Source organism: Sander lucioperca, chromosome 16 (genome assembly GCF_008315115.2).
Source record: "Sander lucioperca isolate FBNREF2018 chromosome 16, SLUC_FBN_1.2, whole genome shotgun sequence".
In the NCBI taxonomy this organism is placed as follows: domain Eukaryota; kingdom Metazoa; phylum Chordata; class Actinopteri; order Perciformes; family Percidae; genus Sander; species Sander lucioperca.
The window spans coordinates 15193711-15213710 of NC_050188.1; the positions used below are offsets into that span (position 1 = coordinate 15193711).

General features: G+C 41.2%; 2 protein-coding genes across 3 annotated transcripts in view; both read right to left on the bottom strand.

Moving 5' to 3' along the window:
- Positions 1-20000, bottom strand: part of LOC118492948 (CD209 antigen-like protein A) — a 219043-nt gene that overhangs the window by 124082 nt on the left and 74961 nt on the right. The window lies entirely within an intron of this gene.
- LOC116062334 (zinc finger protein 853-like) overlaps positions 13290-20000 on the bottom strand; it is a 9586-nt gene continuing 2875 nt past the window's right edge. Inside the window, exons 2-3 of one of the 2 annotated variants that reach the window (XM_035993212.1) lie at positions 18483-18750; positions 13290-13830 (exon numbers count right to left, since the gene is read on the bottom strand). In XM_035993212.1, coding sequence (XP_035849105.1) covers positions 13426-13830; positions 18483-18750 — 673 coding nt within the window. In that variant the 3' untranslated portion in view covers positions 13290-13425. Of the gene's footprint in view, positions 13831-18482; positions 18767-20000 lie in introns of both variants that reach the window. The other variant, XM_035993211.1, reaches the window with a different exon arrangement.

The following is a 20000-nucleotide window of genomic DNA, read 5'->3' on the forward strand; positions in this document are numbered from 1 at the left end:
TGGTCCAGTGTTAAGCAAGAAACAAGCTGCAATGAAACGTTTTTTTGGAGAGATTAGCGTCAGTTAGCGTCTACTAAAAGTTACTAAAAGTTCAGTTGTTGCCTCTGACAGACTCAGATTATTACTCTAAGTGTCTGACAACATTATGAAAGGATCCCTACAGAGATAGACCTTGTTGTTAAAGAGTAAGATCCTTTTAGTTTAACATGAAAATGTCCCGAAATCACCATCACCATACTCCACCAGACTCCATGTAAATAATCAGGACTTTTAGCGTGTATAGAGCCAGCATATTTCCACCAGACTCCATGTAAATAATCAGGACTTTTAGCGTGTATAGAGCCAGCATATTTCCACCAGACTCCATGTAAATAATCAGGACTTTTAGCGTGTATAGAGCCAGCATATCTCCACCAGACTCCATGTAAATAATCAGGACTTTTAGCGTGTATAGAGCCAGCATATTTCCACCAGACTCCATGTAAATAATCAGGACTTTTAGCGTGTATAGAGCCAGCATATTTCCACCAGACTCCATGTAAATAATCAGGACTTTTAGCGTGTATAGAGCCAGCATATTTCCACCAGACTCCATGTAAATAATCAGGACTTTTAGCGTGTATAGAGCCAGCATATCTCCACATGTTAATGGGTGAATTAAGGGTTTATTTCAACTAAACCAGAGTGGTGATTGTTGGAACAGTGGAAAGATGAACCGAGACGGCTTTTGATTTTGTTGCTGTCGACTTTAAGTGTGTTTTACGATGATAAAATTACTGTTTATTTACATGGAGTCTGGTGGCTTTAGCTATAGCAATTTCGCAGATGTTTATGTTTTAAAAATGGATCTTACTCTTTAACAAAAAGGTCTATCTCTGTAGGGATCCTTTCCATAATGTTGTCAGACACTTAGAATAATAATCGGAGTCTGTCAGCGGCAAAATCTGAAATTTTTGTGGACGCTAAGTGATGGTGCACAATTGTCCATTAACGTTTCTCTGCAGCTTGTCTTGCTTAAAGGCTTACTTTGTATTTTTTCTTCTTTGACCCTATGTCCCTATGTTGTTGTGTCTAAGTAACTGATGGGAACAGCAATCTTTGACATTGGTCCAGTATTAAGCGAGATCGCTGCAGTCTGCAGCGGAGAAACAAGCTGCAATCTAAGTTAATAGGACAATTGTCCAGCTCGTATTTACCTTTACAAAAGTGCTCGTTTTGCCGCTGACAGGCTCAGATTAATATTCTAAATGTCTGACAACATTATGGAAAGGATTTCTAAAGAGGTCAACCTTTCTGTTAAAGAGTAAGATCCTTTTTTTAAACATAAAAACATCCGCGAGATTGCGTTCGCTAAACCCACCAGACTCCATGTAAATAAACAGTGATTTTAGCATCTTAAAACACACTTCATTCAAAGTCAACAGAATCAAAATAAAACTATGAAAATCCATTTTTGGGTCGTCTTCCCACTTTTACAAACATCACAACTCTCGTTTTGGTTGAAATAAACACATAGTTTACCGATTTACATGTGAAAATATGTTGGCTCTATACACGCTAAAAGTACAGTTTTTTTAATGGAGTCTGGTGGGATTAGCGGTAGCGACTTCAGAGCTGTTTCTGGTTAAACGGAAAGGTCTCAAAGAGGTTTTACAGGTCTGTCTCTGAAGGGATCATTTCCATAATGTTGTCAGACACTTAGAATATTAATGTGAGCCTATCAGCAGCAAAAACAGCACTTTTAGTGGACCAAATTGATGATGCACATGTGTCCTATAGGGTTACATCGCAGCCGGTCTGTGCCTGCCAGTTACAGCGTTGACGCTTAATGTCAACGATTGTCGTTCCCATCAGTCACACACAAACGTGGGAACGTAGGGTCCAAGTTGAAAGATCCCGAAGCTATCCTTTAAGTAATTTGAGGGTTTATTGAATCTTTCCTCATCACGTATACTAAGCCCTGTAATTGTGACAGGACTCTATCAGTTACCAGCTAAACAGAAGAGACATTTGGGGCCTTTGTCTTAAAATGTCAGTTTAAAAAAAAAGACTCTCACTTAACCTCCGGTGCTGAGTGGCCGTGAGCATCGTGTTTTTCCGCTGTACATTTGACCCTGAGAGACACTTTTGTTAATTGCAGTTTTTTTATATTTTCAAACATGTTAAAAAGAGAAGAAAATATAAGCAATAAACATTTACAAGTTACCGTTAGTGGCGAGACGGAGAGTCAACGTCACAGAGAAATGCATGATAACCGGCCCGTATGTTTCACTGGAAACGGACACACACATGTAACATCAGTGTCATTTGTTGTTGGTTTCTCAAATAAATTCTTATAACAGATCCATGGAGTTGTTTTTTTTGGAGTTTTTAACCTTCAAAGGTTCAGTCTTGGCTTGAGGACGGGTTTCGACTCCTGCAAATTGTTTGTGGTTCCGGCAATTTATCCGCAGGGTGGTGCAGCGGTGGGAGTGTCAATGAAACGGACCATTTTTGTGACGTCCTGTTAAGTTCTTTAACCCCCCCAAAAAAGCACAAGTAGTCTCTAGGGCCCCTATCTTGCAACCGGCGCAAAGCAAAGCCCGACGCCCTTGTCTTTGCAATTTAAGACCGACGCGGTTGTTTCCCGTCCAGCGTCCACGTCGTTTAAATAGCAAATGCACCTGCGCCCATCTGTGCGCCCATGGGCGTGCTGGTCTTACAGGGAGGTGTGTTCAGGTGCATTCTGGGCGTGCTGGTCTTACAGGGAGGTGTGTTCAGGTGCATTCTGGGCGTGCTGGTCTTACAGGGAGGTGTGTTCAGGTGCATTCTGGGCGTATTGCTATCTTGAGGAAGCGAGAAGTGATGGCGCCATTGACCAACAAAAACCTGGTCTAAAGTCAATAACGCAGCTTTTCATTGTTATTTTACGTCATCAAAAGTGAAAAAACTGACAAAAAGGCAACAGAAACGTTGAAAAAGGCTCCAAAAACTTCAAAAAAGGCTCCAAAAACTTCAAAAAAGGCGACAAAAATGTCAAAAAAGGCGACAAAATCTTCAAAAAAGGGCGACACAATCTTCAAAAAAGGCGTCAAAACGTTGAAAAAGGCGACAAAAACTTCAAAAAAAAGCAACACAAATGTTGAAAAAGGCTCCAAAAACTTCAAAAAAGGCGACAAAAATGTCAAAAAAGGCGACAAAATCTTCAAAAAAGCTGTCAAAACGTTGAAAAAGGCTCCAAAAACTTCAAAAAAGGCGACACAAATGTTGAAAAAGGCGACAAAAACTTCAAAAAAGGCGTCAAAACGCTGAAAAAGGCTCCAAAAACATCCAAAAAGGTGACAAAAATTTTGAAAAAGGTGACAAAAATGTTGAAAAAGGAACCAAAAATGTCAAAAAAGGCAATAAAAACGTTGAAAGAGGCGTCAAAAACGTCTACAAAAGCAAAAAAATTGACTAAAATGTGGACCAAAGAGTGAAAGGTGCCGCTGTAAAAGTCCCGCTGCATCAACCCAATCTTCAACCCACACTGAGTGATCGTTTTGTCAAGATTTATTCGGAGAGAACAGTTGGGTATTGATTTCCACTTCCTGTAAGGTGTCGGTGTCAGGGCTCCTATTTGAAGAATGTTACATCATCGGCTCTCATCTCCGACCTAAATCTCCCGTCTGACTGCAACGGTTTGATAGTTATTAGTGTTGCTCTGCTCTCTGGGAAGACGCTGCCTGCACGAATCAAAGTCTCCATTAACGGCCCGTGTTCACATGAGAGCAGCGGGTCGGGTCTCCGACTCTCTGAGCCGCGTTGGACGCTTTCTCAAAGCGTACGAGGGAAATGAAAAGGTCGGATTATAACGAGTCAGAGATTATGAGCCGAGGGTTTCTGTCTGTGCTATTTAAAAAGGAAGGTGCTGCTGGTTTCTCAAGCTTTTTTTCCAATAATGTTCCCCATTTGAGCAGTTTTTTTAAGCTATGTACCCCCTAACCAGCACGAATAATTTTTGGTAGACAAAAAAAGTCTCTATAAAGAGGAAGAATACAGCGCTGTCAGCGGTAGATTTACTAAACAGCTTTACTTGGACCTGGAAAACATTTAGATGATGATGGAGACAGTAGACAACAACTTGGAAAAAGATGGTAGAAAGAAGGAAGGAAGGCAAGAATGGGTCGAAAATAGTCATAAAGTCTTTGAAAATAAACACAGTAGAAAGAAGAAAGGCAACACTAGGGCGACAAAAGTGACAAAAATTCAAATAAGCGACAAACTTTGACAAAAAGTGACAAAAACTTTTTAAAAAACAGACAAAAAATTTGAAAAAAAGACACAAAAACTTGGAAGGATGAAAGACAGTGGAAAAAAGTAAGGAAGAAAGGCAAGAATAGGTCAAAACAAACGACAAACCCTTCATGAAAAGGTGACAAACTTCAGAAACAGCAACAAAAACTTGAAAAAAAAAGACAGTAGAAGTAACTACAGCCTTGTACCTGAAAAACATTTAAATGCTGATGGAAAAAGAAGAAAAATAACATGGAAAAAGACGGTAGAAAGAAGGAAGAAAGATAAGAATAGGTTGAAAATACAGTGGTGCTCATAAAGGCGCTGACACACACAGCCGATAATCGGCCGTTGGACAGTCTGGAGAGGTCGGTGACTCGAGTCTGTTCGGTGTGTTCCGTGCCGTCGTCCGTCCGAGGAGCCGTCGGCCTTCATTTTGACCGATTTGACATGTATAATCAGCAGTCGGACTCAAATGACCCATCTGATTGGTGGAGAGCTAACCAGGAAACGGGATGAGCGTGACTAGAGTCTCTCAAAATCTGACGAAAATCTTTTAATCTGACCTTTGTTGATCTGAAATCAAGACAGATTCAGCAACTGCACGGCCTATTTCTCTCTTAAAATGTTTTCAGAAACACGTTTTGGTGAACTATTTTAGTACAATATGAGATCGTATTCTGAACGAGCCGCCATGACAGTCTGGCCGGAGAAGCCAGACCCAATGAGGATAGATTCAAAAATGGTGACAAAGAAGTCAAAAAAGGCGACAAAAATGCTGAAAAAGCCACTAAAAACGTTGAAAAAGGCGCCAAAAACTTCAAAAAAGGTGCCAAAAAAGGTGCCAAAAACACTGAAAAAGGCGCCAAAAAAGGTGACAAAAATGCTGAAAAAGCCACCAAAAAAGGCGCCAAAAACCTCAAAAAAGGTGCCAAAACATTGAAAAAGGCGCCAAAAAAGGTGACAAAAATGCTGAAAAAGCCACCAAAAAAGTCAAAAAAGGCGCCAAAAACGTTGAAAAAGGTGCCAAAAACCTCAAAAAAGGTGCCAAAGAAGATGCCAAAACATTGAAAAAGCCACCAAAAAAGGCGACAAAAATGTTGAAAATGGTGCCAAAAAAGTCTTTAAACAAATCTTTTAAACTGACCTTTGTTGATCTGAAATGAAGACAGATTCAGCAACTGCACGGCCTATTTCTATCTTAAAATGTTTTCAGATCTTATGTTAAATTCCCATAGAGGCAGGCAGACTTTTATTTTGAAAGGCCAGTTATTTCATGGATCCAGGATACTATGCATCCTGATAAAGTTCCCTTGGCCTTTGCAATTAAAATAGTCCCACATCATCACATCCCCTTCACCATACCTAGAGATTGGCATGGGGTACTTTTGAAAAAATCATCTCTCAATGCAAATCAAACCAGCTATTAGACTAACTGACATAAAACCATGTGCTAATACGCAAAAATGATCCGATCCGTGACTCGAAACCGTGATCCGAAAACCGAACTGTGAGTTTTGTGGTCCGTTGCACCCCTAGTAGTTGGACTTATATAGCAAAATTTCTCTTTAAAGTTTTTGAGTGTGATTTATGTTATCTGCTGTAATTTTTTACCAAGTTTTAGACACAGATACGGTGATAAAAACGGTCCAAAATGATCAAACAAAAAAACAACAAAAAATGGAAACAGAGGAGTAGCAGAGAACGCTGACTCACAGCGCCACCCAGTGGCCCACAACAGAATGACAACATAATAATAATAATGGCAAAAGCTATTATGTTTACTGTACTGCCATTGTCGAATGGAGCCAGTTGAGGTGGTTTGGGCATCTGGTAAGGATGCCCCCTGGGCGCCTCCCTAGAGAGGTGTTCCAGGCATGTCCAGCTGGGAGGAGGCCTCGGGAGGACCCAGGATTAGGTGGAGGCACATCCAGCTGGGAGGAGATCTCAGGGAAGACCCAGGACTAGGTGGAGGCACATCCAGCTGGGAGGAGGTCTCAGGGAAGACCCAGGACTAGGTGGAGGAACGTCCAGCTGGGAGGAGGCCTCGGGGAAGACCCGGGACTAGGTGGAGGGACGTCCAGCTGGGAGGAGGCCTCGGGGAAGACCCGGGACTAGGTGGAGGGACGTCCAGCTGGGAGGAGGCCTCGGGGAAGACCCAGGACTAAGTGGAGGGACGTCCGGCTGGGAGGAGGCCTCGGGGAAGACCCGGGACTAGGTGGAGTAACGTCCAGCTGGGAGGAGGCCTCGGGGAAGACCCAGGACTAGGTGGAGTAACGTCCAGCTGGGAGGAGGCCTCGGGGAAGACCCGGAACTAGGTGGAGGGACATCCAGCTGGGAGGAGGCCTAGGGGAAGACCCAGGACTAGGTGGAGGCACAGCCAGCTGGGAGGAGGCCTAGGGGAAGACCCAGGACTAGGTGGAGGGACGTCCAGCTGGGATGAGGCCTCGGGGAAGACCCAGGACTAGGTGGCAGAGGTGTGAATCTTCACTGATCTCCCGATTAGATTTGATTACGATTATCATGTCAGCGATTCGATGAGATATCTCGATGCATCTTGATGCGTCAAATACATTTTTCTATTAAAGCCATATAGGATATTTAATTCATAGCTTATCAAGCTTCAAAAACAAAACATTCTGCAGTGTACTAAATAAATTGGATACATAAAACTACAGCACTGAGCACACGGCACTTCCTGAATGTGCAAAACATAACAGAATATGTAAACAGAAAGGTTGTTAGGCATACATTAAATTGTAAACAGAAATAATCGATTATGGCCCGGCTGATTATCGATGCAGAAGCGTCCATGTCCACGATTCAATGCATCGATTATTTGATTCATTTCAACACCTCTACTAGGTGGAGGGACGTCCAGCTGGGAGGAGGCCTCGGGGAAGACCCAGGACTAGGTGGAGGGGATTATATCTCTAGCCTGGCCTGGGAACGCCTCGGGATCCCCCAGTCGGAGCTGGTTAATGTGGCGCGGGAAAGGGAAGTTTTAGGGTTCCCTGCTGGAGCTGCTGCCTTCGTGACCCGATTGGATAAGCAGACGAAGATGGATGGATGGATGGTACTGCTATTAATGAACAATGTGGATGACGGTGTAAATAAAGACAGATTCTTATTTCTGTGGACTCTTGTTTTTAAGTTGTGAGTGAAAAACAGAATAAAGAGCTGCAACAGACCATTACAACCAGAGTCATACTCACTTAGGTCTACAAACCTGAAGTCCATGTGGTGATTTTTGGGGGTTAGTCCTTGAGATGTCCTCTGGTCCATGGCAAGGAACCAGGATCTGTTGAAGTAGTCCAAAAGGGCAATTTTCTTTCAACCTGGACCCTATTTCCCAATGCATTGGTGACAAATGGGAAAATCTTTAAAATTAGTCCAGTATTTAGCGGGAACGCTGTTACCGGCAGCCTTCAACCGGCTGCAATGTAACCCTACAGGACAAATGTTTAGCATCCGTTAGCGTCCACTAAAAGTTCTGTTTTTGCCGCTAACAGGCTCAGATTATTATTCTAAGTGTCTGACAACATTATGGAAAGGATCCCTACAGAGATAGACTTTTTTGTTAAAGAGTAAGATCCTTTTTGTTTACCCAGAAACAGCCTGAAATCACCGTCACCAAACCCACCAGACTCCATGTAAATAATCACTACTTTTAGCGTGTATAGAGCCAGCATATTTCCACATGTAAATGGGTGAATTAAGGGTTTATTTCAACCAAACCAGAGTGGGGATTGTTGGAACAGTGGAAAAGACGAACCAAGAGGGCTTTTCATACTTTGATTTTGTTTCTGTAGACTTTGAATGAAGTGTGTTTTACCATAATAAAATCACTGTTTATTTTAATGGAGTCTGGTGGGTTTGAGTATGTACTGTAAATGACATTGTTCAGGGTTTTCTATTTTGTCACTCGAGGTACATTTATACAGACATAACATCTTCACTCATCCGCAGTAAGGCTGATCCTCTGCAGAGCTGTTTGATATAAATCTGAATTATTGAACTATTAAACCCATGAAATAAAGCTGAAAATGAACTTCCTCATTCATCATTTAGGTTTACCAAGAATCTGTTTCAAATAAAGTGCGATGCTGCCATCTGCTGGTGTAAAATAAGCAAGTAAGCACTGATTCTGACTTCATATTTTCACATACACTTTCTTTCTTTTCATAGACATTGTGACAGTGGTTAACCTTTTGAGGTCTAAGAGCATTTTCTCTATTTTTAAATTCGCCTTTTAAGGGTATTTGCATGTATCTGATCCCCATGTGTTTGATATCGAAATGTTCTTAACAAACTCAACTTTCTGTATAATGATGCACAAATATGTCCTCGAGCAACATATAACCATAACCCCCCCTTGAAGATGACGTAGTATTACAGGGTACCCACAGGATCCTCCAACTTAAATTCAGGGCTTTTTTAAGACCTTTTTAATACCATTTCAAATGAAATTCAATGCCAACTTTGTACCCATTCCGACAGAAGTATGAGGGGAAAATGTCAAATCTGTATACATTTTAAACCCTATAAAATAAGTATGTACAAGTAGGCTACTTGAATTAAATAAAACACTTTATTTAAATTATCAGTCATATTTAATACAATTGATTGGATCATAATTAGAGCTGCAAAGATTAATCGATTAATCGATTAGTTGTCAACTCTTAAATTAATCACCAACTATTTTGATAATCGATAAGTCGGTTTGAGTAATTTTTTGAGACAAAAGTAAAAATTCTCTGATGTCAGCTTGTTAAATGTGGATATTTTCTAGTTTCTTCGCTCCTCTGTGACAGCAAACTGAATATCTTTGAGTTGTGGACAAAAACAAGACATTTGAGGACGTCATCTTGGGCTTTTTGGTAAACACTGATCCACATTTTTCACCATTTTCTGACATTTTAGAGACCAAACAACTAATCAACAGATTAATCGACTATGAAAATAATCGTTAGTTGCAGCCCTAGAGATAATTTGGCCCTAAATCTGAAAAGTTGATGTTCTCTTAATTGGAATTGTGTAAATCTCGTTGACCAAACTGTGAGGGAGAAAGCTATTTGGGACGTGCAACAGTACTCTACATGTCTGGACCTTGATGTGATTCTCATTTTCCAGCGAGGGTCTTAGCGAAGTTAAGTTTCACACCCGTATAATATAAAATCCGTCTTATTTTAGCAACACATTCTCACTCCCATCGCGTCAGAAAGCGATGCTTCGTCAGGTGCCTTTAGCGTTTGTTATTGATGCAAAAAAAGTCTCCTTTAGCGTCAGATTTAGATGCGCTTGGTCGGGATTCTTTGCAACACTGTTCTCACTCCGAACTCATAAAATGTGGATGCTTGGGCAGTGGCTGTCAGCGTCAGATACGACACAAAAATCACCCTTCAGCGTGTGTATAGAACGTACCGGGGAGAGCAGCAGCTACGCGGCGCTTGAAGATGACGTAGTATGTAGAGAGCCAACTGTAGAGAGTAGTATGAAAGCACGAAAGTCTGCGTAGGGAGGCTGGTTGGGGGGGTGGATGGGTCAAACATCACAGGACTTTCACCCTGCTTGTCACGTTTCCTAAACCCAACTGTCCCGTTCTTCTTTACCTAAACCCAACCGTCCCGTTCTTCTTTACCTAAACCCAACCGTCCCGTTCTTCTTTATCTAAACCCAACTGTCCCATTCTTCTTTACCTAAACCCAACCGTCCCGTTCTTCTTTACCTAAACCCAACCGTCCCATTCTTCTTTACCTATACCCAACAGTCCCGTTCTTCCTTACCTAAACCCAACCGTACCGTTCGCCTTTACCTAAACCCAACCGTACCGTTCGTCTTTACCTAAACCCAACTGTCCCGTTCATTACCAAACGCAACCGTCCCGTTCAACCTTTCCTAAACCCAACTGTCCCGTTCTTATTTGTCTAAACCCAACGGTCCTGTTCTTCTTTATCTAAACCCAACTGTCCCGTTCTTATTTGTCTAAAACCAACCGTCCCGTTCTTCTTTACCTAAACCCAACCGTCCCGTTCGTCTTTACCTAAAGCCAACTGTCCCGTTCTTTTCCTAAACCCAACCGTCCCGTTGGTCTTTACCTAAACCCAACTGTCCCGTTCTTTACCTAAACCCAACCGTCCCGTTCATCTTTTCCTAATCCCAACTGTCCCGTTCTTTTCCTAAACCCAACCGTCCCGTTCTTCTTTATCTAAACCCAACTGTCCCGTTCTTCTTTACCTTAACCCAAGTGTCCCGTTAATCTTTTCCTAAACCCAACCGTCCCGTTCTATTTTACCTAAACCCAACCGTCCCGTTCTTCTTTTCCTAAACCCAACCGTCTCGTTCTATTTTACCTAAACCCAACCGTCCCGTTCTTCTTTATCTAAACCCAACCGTCCCGTTCGTCTTTACCTAAACCCAACCGTACCGTTCGTCTTTACCTAAACCCAACTGTCCCGTTCTTTACCAAACTCAACCGTCCCGTTCATCTTTTCCTAAACTCAACCGTCCCGTTCTTCTTTACCTAAACCCAACTGTCCCGTTAATCTTTTCCTAAACCCAACCGTCCCGTTCTTCTTTTCCTAAACCCAACCGTCCCGTTCTTCTTTACCTAAACCCAACCGTCCCGTTCTTCTTTACCTAAACCCAACCGTCCCGTTCTTCTTTACCTAAACCCAACTGTCCCGTTCTTCTTTATCTAAACCCAACCCTTGATGTGATTCTCATTTTCCAGTAAAACCTGAAAAATAAATAAAAAGAAAGTAAAAAAAAGCATTTGAATCCACGTGAGGAACACGAAAATGAGTTTTCAATCATGTTGTTTTATTACTTCAGTAAAGCTGTTGACTGAGTGAACTGGGATTAAAAATGTTCCCGACATCCTCAATAGAAACTCCACACGTTTACGTTTCCACGTAGATCGGACTGTAACAAAAACACGACCGCTGGATGATTGTTTCGCATCGCTACCATTAAAATAAAAACAAATGAAAAAAATTATCTTTAGTGGACATAGACTTCCATCATAGACAGCAGCAAGCTGCACCAGCTGTCTCCTCTTCCAGTGTTAAAATGTATTAAAATATACAATATATAAAAAATACAACATATGTCTCGTCTTCTTCGTCTTGGTACGTGTTTAAAACACTGTGGATGAATGTGAAAGATCCAAGTTTCCCGTCCATTTATTAATCCAGAGTCCAAGCAGGGTTCCAAAATTAGCACCATTTACCAGCCAAATGCTGATAAAAATATGCAAGTGGCTGGTAGATTTGCTTCACTCACCAACCCACAAAAACAATAGTAATCTACTGAGTGGCTGGTGGACGAAAAAGTTCATATTTTGAACCCCCAATTCTTATTGTCGGTTAAACGGTTAAGCTTTAACATCCCTAACTGTGGTGAAAGAAATTGTTCTGGGTTTAAATAAAAACCAGCAATTCAGATTTTTAACAAAAAATCCACGAAAGAAACATCATGTGAACAAGCCAGGGTGGAGGAAGGAGGAACTTGACATTTATCCACATTGTCTGGTTGGCTCGGCCGCGGCTTTGCGACCCTCATGTGCACTAAAAGTCCTCTGACAAAAGTTGGACGGCCCGTCCCGCTGGGTCACACATTGGTGTAAATCTGAGTCCTTGTAACAACAATTATGTAATAAAAAGTCAACATGTTATACATTGCCACTTAATTATGTAATAACCTGCCGAACATTGAAAATAGAAACCGAAATGTGTAATAATTGTGTCCGCACCAAGATGCATTTCCATTACGAAAATGTAATAATGTGGATGCATTATGTAATAACCAACCAAATGGATTTCTTTGTCTCTACTGGCTTTAAAAGGCACTTGAAGAAAAGAAAAAGTTATAAATATAGCCTATTTCCCCGTAAAATACTTCAATCGCTCATCTTATCTTTACTTACACGCATTATGTAATAATGTATCACAAAATGTGGGTGTTATTACATAATGTGGGTGTAATTACATAATGCAGGTGTTATTACATAATGAGGGTGTTATTACATAATGAATGTGTTATTACATAATGAGGGTGTTATTACATAATGAATGTGTTATTACATAATGAGGGTGTTATTACATAATGTGGGTGTAATTACATAATGTGGGTGTTATTACATAATGTGGGTGTTATTACATAATGCGGGTGTTATTACATAATGAGGGTGTTATTATGAGGGTGTTATTACATAATGAGGGTGTTATTACATATGGGTGTTATTACATAATGTGGGTGTTATTACATAATGTGGGTGTTATTACATAATGCGGGTGTAATTACATAATGCGGGTGTTATTACATAATGAGGGTGTTATTATATGAGGGTGTTATTACATAATGAGGGTGTTATTACATATGGGTGTTATTACATAATGTGGGTGTTATTACATAATGTGGGTGTTATTACATAATGCGGGTGTAATTACATAATGCGGGTGTTATTACATAATGAGGGTGTTATTATATGAGGGTGTTATTACATAATGAGGGTGTTATTACATATGGGTGTTATTACATATGGGTGTTATTACATAATGCGGGTGTAATTACATAATGTGGGTGTTATTACATAATGCGGGTGTAATTACATAATGTGGGTGTTATTACATAATGAGGGTGTTATTACATAATGTGGGTGTTATTACATATGTGGGTGTTATTACATATGTGGGTGTTATTACATAATGAGGGTGTTATTACATGAGGGTGTTATTATATAATGTGGGTGTTATTACATAATGTAGGTGTTATTACATAATGTGGGTGTTATTACATAATGAGGTGTTATTACATAATGTGGGTGTTATTACATAATGAGGGTGTTATTACATAATGAAAATGTTATAACATAATGTGGGTGTTATTACATAATGTGGGTGTTATTACATAATGAAAATGTTATAACATAATGTGGGTGTTATTACATAATGAGGGTGTTATTACATAATGCGGGTGTTATTACATAATGAACATGTTATAACATAATGTGGGTGTTATTACATAATGAAGGTGTTATTACATAATGTGGTTATTACATAACGTGGGTGTTATTACATAATGCGGTTGTTATTACATAATGCAGTGTAAACGTATTACATCTTGATGTATTGTTACGTAATGCGTTGTTCCGGTCCGTGTCCCGCAGCCTCAGCTCTGCGGCGTTTTCTGTACGGCGTGCGTGCGAATGTGCCGTTTGTAGTTGGAGTTGTCACTGAACCTGCGGCCGCACTCGTCGCAGCAGTACGGCTTCTCGCCCGTGTGAATCCGCAGGTGTTTCTGGTAGCCGTCGAAGCGCGTGAGTCTCTTCCCGCAGATGTCACACGTGTACGACTTGTCGGCCTTGGCGTCCGCCTTGCGGTGCACCTGCACGTGTTTGGCCCAGGCGGCGCGCTGGGCGAACGCTCGGCCGCAGACGGTGCAGATGTACGAGTCCACCACCTCGGACAGCGCGGCGTCCGGGTCGACACCGTCCAGCCCGCCGTTGCCTGAAGCGTCGGCGCCGGTGTCCTCGCCCAGGTCCTCGCCGCCAGTCTGCGGGGCCGAGGGGTAGAGCTGTAACAAATCAAAATTCATCATTATGATTAATCGTCTCGGAAAGAATCTCTGTCAGTCAAATTTTAAAATATTTATTAATTACTCTTTTCATTTAATTTTTCTTTTCATAATTCAACGCATAATCAGCCAAAGTCTGCATATTTATGCGTGGGCCGCATTTTTATCAAATACGCCGCACTTTCGCCGCATGAATTGCCGATTTCCGCGCAAAATATGCGGGGCTTGCATGATTTCGTTGCAAAAAAGTCACATATCTTAGCAGAAAGTTGAAAAATGTTGCATTTACTTCACACAAGAGCAGCCATTTCCCCCTGTTGTGCATTATGATTAATCGTCTCAGAAATAATTGCAAATAACAATATAAGTGTCTCTGTCAGTCAAATTTAAAAGTATTAATTATTGATTTCAATAATAGTAGTAAAAGTAGGCTATGTTTCAACTCAGGACAGCGCCACTTCTCACAAATACAGATAGGATTGGAGATGAGAAGTTTAACTGACACGTAACCGCGATCAGCTTCGTGGGAAATTACAGCGTAACTCTCGCCAAAATGCAACCTAATAGTAGTAAAAGTGGTCAGTGTAACGCTTATCAGTTCAATTTTCTAAGCACAAACGGACATTTGGAAAAACAGAAAAATGGGTTAAAATATCCAAGTTTTCATTTGTTTCCGCCATGACAAAATAAAAAGTTGGATTTGTTTGTTTTTCCAATTTTCTGTTTTTATTCAGAGGATCAGAAATTTAGAAAATTACAAAATTGCGTCTGGGCTCCAATTATTCAATACTGCGATGGTATTCTCTCCCTCGTTCCGCCTAGCTGCACCTAGGGCTGAACGATTAATTGCATTTTCGATAATATCGCGATATGTTAAAACGCGATTTCCTAATCGCAAAGGCTGCGATTTGGTCACGTGACTCGCGAGAGCAAATCAGTCTGCACTCCGCAGAGAAAGCATCAACTAGCACGCTAACGCTACGCCGTACCTTCAGCTGATTTCTGTCATTCAAACAACTCTGAGTTGTAGTTTAAAACTTTTACAGCCATTTTAATAACATGAAGGGTTTTATTCGGGCTTGAGTCTATACATGCAGTTAATGGATACAGGCACACAGAACTGAAGGCTCGTTTGGCAACGATTAGCTCTGATTAGCGGTTAGCTCCGGTTAGCGGTTAGCTCCGTTATAAAGATATGAGTGGAGGAGCTGCCACTGAGAGGGGTAACAACCAGACTTTGATAAATGACGTTCGGGGAGCTTTCACAGCAGCGTGGCCGCGGTGTTTCAACAGTTTTATTAGTCCAGTTAATCCCACGGCAAGAACACCAGCAACATGCTAACGTAACGATAGCCTCTCTGAACAAGTGCACACGGCAGCACGCAACTTCACGAGGGGGAGGGGCTGGAGGCAGCTCCTCTCTGTGCACTGTAAAAAATTATGTGTGTGTGTGTGTGTGTGTGTGTGTGTGTGTGTGTGTGTGTACTATATTTTTACTTATTTAACTGTCTAGTGTGTAATTCTGTGTTCATACTATAAATTATTATATTATTCTTTGTTGAATAATACAGAAGACAAAGAGCTTAAAAAAATAATCAAATTCGCAATATTTGGGGAAAAAATCGCAATTAGATTATTTTCAAAAATCGTTCAGCCCTAGCTGCACCTCTGACAAGCACCTCTGACCCCTAAAGTCTATCAGTTTTTTTTTTTTGTTGGGTCTATATGCAGTTAATGACCTGCATATTCCACAAAGTAGAGGGAGAGAATACCATCGCAGTATTGAATAATTGGAGCCCAGACGCAATTTTGTAATTTTCTAAATTTCTGATCCTCTGAATAAAAACAGAAAATTGGAAAAACTGTTTAAAGATCCAATTTTTTAATTTGTCAAGGTGGAAAAAAAATGAAAAATTGGATATTTGAACCCATTTTTCTGTTTTTCCAAATGTCTGTTTGTGCTTACAAAATTGAACTGATGAGCCTTACACTGACCAAAAGTAGGCTATGTTTCAACTCAGGACAGCGCCACTTCTCACAAATACAGATAGGATTGGAGATGAGAAGTTTAACTGACACGTAACCGCGATCAGCTTCGTGGGAAATTACAGCGTAACTCTCGCCAAAATGCAACCTATAGGGTCTTTTTGTGAATGTACCCGAGTCAAACTTTCATTTAAAAGCATATTTAGGACGGAATCGCCACTTTTAAGATTGACCGTATTCTTGGTCAAATGGCCTTTTGAATGGGAGTAATAGGGACACTTTTATGCTAGCCTCAAAATAGCTATTTTTAAGAAGGCTCGACACAACAACATTGGTTGTGTACCCAGAGTTTACTAAAAAGAAGGTTTTGAACAACTCTCCGTAGCGCTTGTTGTTTCCGGCTGCTACCACCTCGGCAGTCAAAACGAGTCAATATCAAAACAACTAGCCACAGATTTAGGATATATCCGTTGGTCACCGGTGGAGTTAAGGTGTAGAGTCCCTGGTGAGACTTATATAGCAAAGTCTCATGTTGTGTCGAGCCTTCTTAGTGTTTTTAAAATAGCTATTTTGAGGCTAGCATAAAAGTGCCCCGAGCACGAAAATACGGTACATCTTAAAAGTGACGCTTCCGTCCTAAATATGCTTTTAAACTAAAGTTTGACTCGGGTACCTTCACAAAAAGACCCTAGGTTGAATTTTGGAGAGTTACGCTTTAAGAATCAATGCCACCGAAATAACCAATCACACTATGACAGACTCTCCACTTAGCACCAACTGCAATGTTTAATTTTAAATGAATGCAGCCTACTGGCAGTCTGGCACTGGGTGCTCAGTATTTTCCGTGGATGCTCCGGAGCTCGAGCACCCACGGAAAATACTATCTACTACTACTAGTATCGGCGCCTATGATTCAGAGGTTATTGGGCCTGTCCAGTTTAACTCCACATTAGGGCTGCTGGAACGAATGCCGAAATTCGAATATTATTCGAATATTAAAAATAATATCAAATGGAATTCGAATGGTATTATAGAGGAAGATTGACAGCTCTACTCCACATACTGTTGTGTTGATGGAGTTTATTGTCAAAACGTTCTTCCGAGTCAACTATTAAACGAAGAGCTCCACCAGAAACGTCACCGCGGTGGGTCCGTTCTGATTGGACAACGTTCAACTTGTCAGTTCTGTCAGCTTGTTCTGTGTGTGAAAGAATCCTGAAGGAAACACTGTATAAAATAAATATATAGTCAGAGCAATAATTACTTACAGTTAGAGATGCTCCGATACTGCCTGAAACGCTGGTATCGGTATCGGGAAGATCTGGAGTTTATGCACCGATCCGATACCACGTAAGAAAGCCCGAAAGAAAATCTACGTTAAAGTAGTTTATTTATGTTGTTTTTCCGTTATAACTGACTGTCAAACTGGAGAATAAAAGAAAGTTCTGTGGCGTTCATTGTTCATGTTTCACAAAGAGTTTAGGGATAGTAGTATACAGCTGTTAAAACATAATAAAATATATGACACACTGGTATCGGATCGGTACTCGGTATCAGCCGATACGCGAGTTCAGGTATCGGAATCGGTATCGGGAAGCAAAAAATGGTATCGGGCCATCTCTACTTAGAGTACCAGTCAAAAGTTTGGACACGCCTTCTCATTTACCTGAATGGGAACTCGTGTCCAAACTTCTGATTGATACTGTGAGTAATTACAATTATCATACGCCTTAAGACCTTTACACACACACACACACACACAGGTTTGTTTCACTATCTTTGTGGGGACCCGTCATTGACATAATGCATTCCCTAGCCCAGTGGTTCCCAACCTGGGGTCTGGGGACCCCTAAGGGGGGCAGCAAAGATCACAGGGGGGGCGCAACTCTTTATCTGGTTTGAGGTTGAGGTAAAAAAAAATATATATATTTGCACATGTTAAAGAAATTATGATAATACACTAGAATATATAATGTATACAAAAGTCTGTATAAAAACTATATATTTTTGTTCTCGCTTAAACTTGTAGGCAGGGTACTTAGTAGGCCAAACCTCCGGGACCTCTTAACCTGGGACCCTGCTGTCATCAGGTCAGCTGCTAGCTGCTAGCTGCTAGCTGCTAGCATCCTCGTTTTTCCTGCCGCCACGGCATCACTATTTTATGAACGAAACATGGCGGAGAAACGTAAAAGTGCTGATAACTCCTCTGTATCAAAAAAGAAAGTAAGGGAAAGTTACCTCAACTTCGGTTTCGGAGGGGGGGCTCAGCATTTCTTAGACATAAGTAGGGGGGGAGCTAAGGAAAAAAGGTTGGGAACCACTGCCCTAGCCCCTTACCCTTACCTTAACCATCACAACTAAATGCCTAACCTTAACCCTTACCCTCACCCTAACCATAACCTAATTCTAACCCTAATCCTAAAACCAAGTCTTAACCCTCAAACAGACCTTTAACCTTGTGGGGTCCAGCATTTTGGGCCCCACAAGGCTGTGCAGACCCCACAAGTATACTGTATTTCCTGGTTTTTGGACCCCACGAATATAGTAAAACAAGCACACACACACAAACACACAAACTTCTGATTGGTACTGTGAGTAATTACAACTATCATTCGTCTTAAGACCTTCATGACAAGACAGCGATGTAATAATTCTTGCCGGCGTACCGAGGGGCCCGGCAGGGGGCCCGGCAGGGCGTCCAGCGGCGAGTCGTCTTCCGGGCCGCCGGGGTCGGAGAGCGAGGACGCCAGGCGCTCGGTGTCCCGATCGTTTGTGGCGCTGCCGCCTCCGCCTCCGCTCCGGAACAACAGGAACTTGACGTCGTTGTGCCCCGCCGTCTCGTCCCGCCACAGATCCTCCTCTTCCTCCTCCTCCTCTTCCTCTTTAATGGACGGAGGATTGAAGTCGTTCAGGTCCAGACCGGAGCTCCAGTCAGGCGGCTCGCACAGAGCTGCCAACGACAAACGACTGAGTCAGGACTCGGACAAACGTGCGTTTAACCTAGGGCTGTTGGAACGAATTCCAGGGTACCGTCTATTTGCTGGATTGTTCCGAGGTAACCGCCGGTAGCTAACGTTAGCAGATAAGCCTGTTGACAGCAACGGCATTGTTCATATTCATGCTAGGGTTGGGCGGTATCCAAATTTTGATACCGTCAAAACTCCTCCCTAATTTACCGCGGTATACGGTATTACCGTGACTAATTAAAAATGATGACGTAAGGCTCAGACGGCGTCACCAAACTGTTGGCTTACACCGTTCAGAAACTGAATACCAAACACTAATACTGAAACAATAATAACATAACAACAACTTACAAAAAACTACTTTCTCCTCCACACTGTCACGTGATGAACAACCACATAATTACATAAATTATATTTAATATTTAATCCTTGTCTCCTATATAAGTGCATTGCATTTTCTTTAATGACGGTATTGAAACTGATACCGTTGCTATTTTTAAGACCCCGCGATATACCGTATTACCGTATTACCGTAGTACCGCCCAACCCTAATTCATGCACAATGACACATAAAGCAAACTTGCTAAAAAAAGAACTATACACTGTTCAGGTAACGTTACTGTTGACGTTCAAACAGCCCTGTGTGTGTTTTGAGAAATATCTTTATACTGCATTAAGGCTATATTTATTTTATTTTTATTTGTTATTTATATATTATTTTATTGCCATTACCTGTTTTCCCTGTTTTCATACATACAGAAGTTTAGTTTGCTAAATTTATCACATTTTTTTAGTTGGATATTGGATGTGAAAAGAAGGAAATGGTTCTTCCATAACATTGCACTTGAGATGTGTGTGAATTTCCCACACCAGGAGTAATTTATATAGTTCTATTTTATAGTGATCCATTATCTATTTAAAAAATGTTCTATGTTCTGTGCAAAATGTAACATTTTCTATTAAAGAAAAGATAGAAAATAAATATTTGTGTGTGCTGTAAAGTGGTTAGAAAATATGAAATCGGAATCGGCTAAAATCGGTATCGGCCGGCCTAACAGAGCTGCCAACGATAAACGACTGACTGTGCGTTTAACCTAGGGCTGTTGGAACGAATTCCGAAATTCGAATATAATTCGAATATTAAAAAAAAAAAAAATCAATAATATTCGAATGCTAAAATTACTATTCGAATATTGCTTTTTTATGAATTTTTTAAAT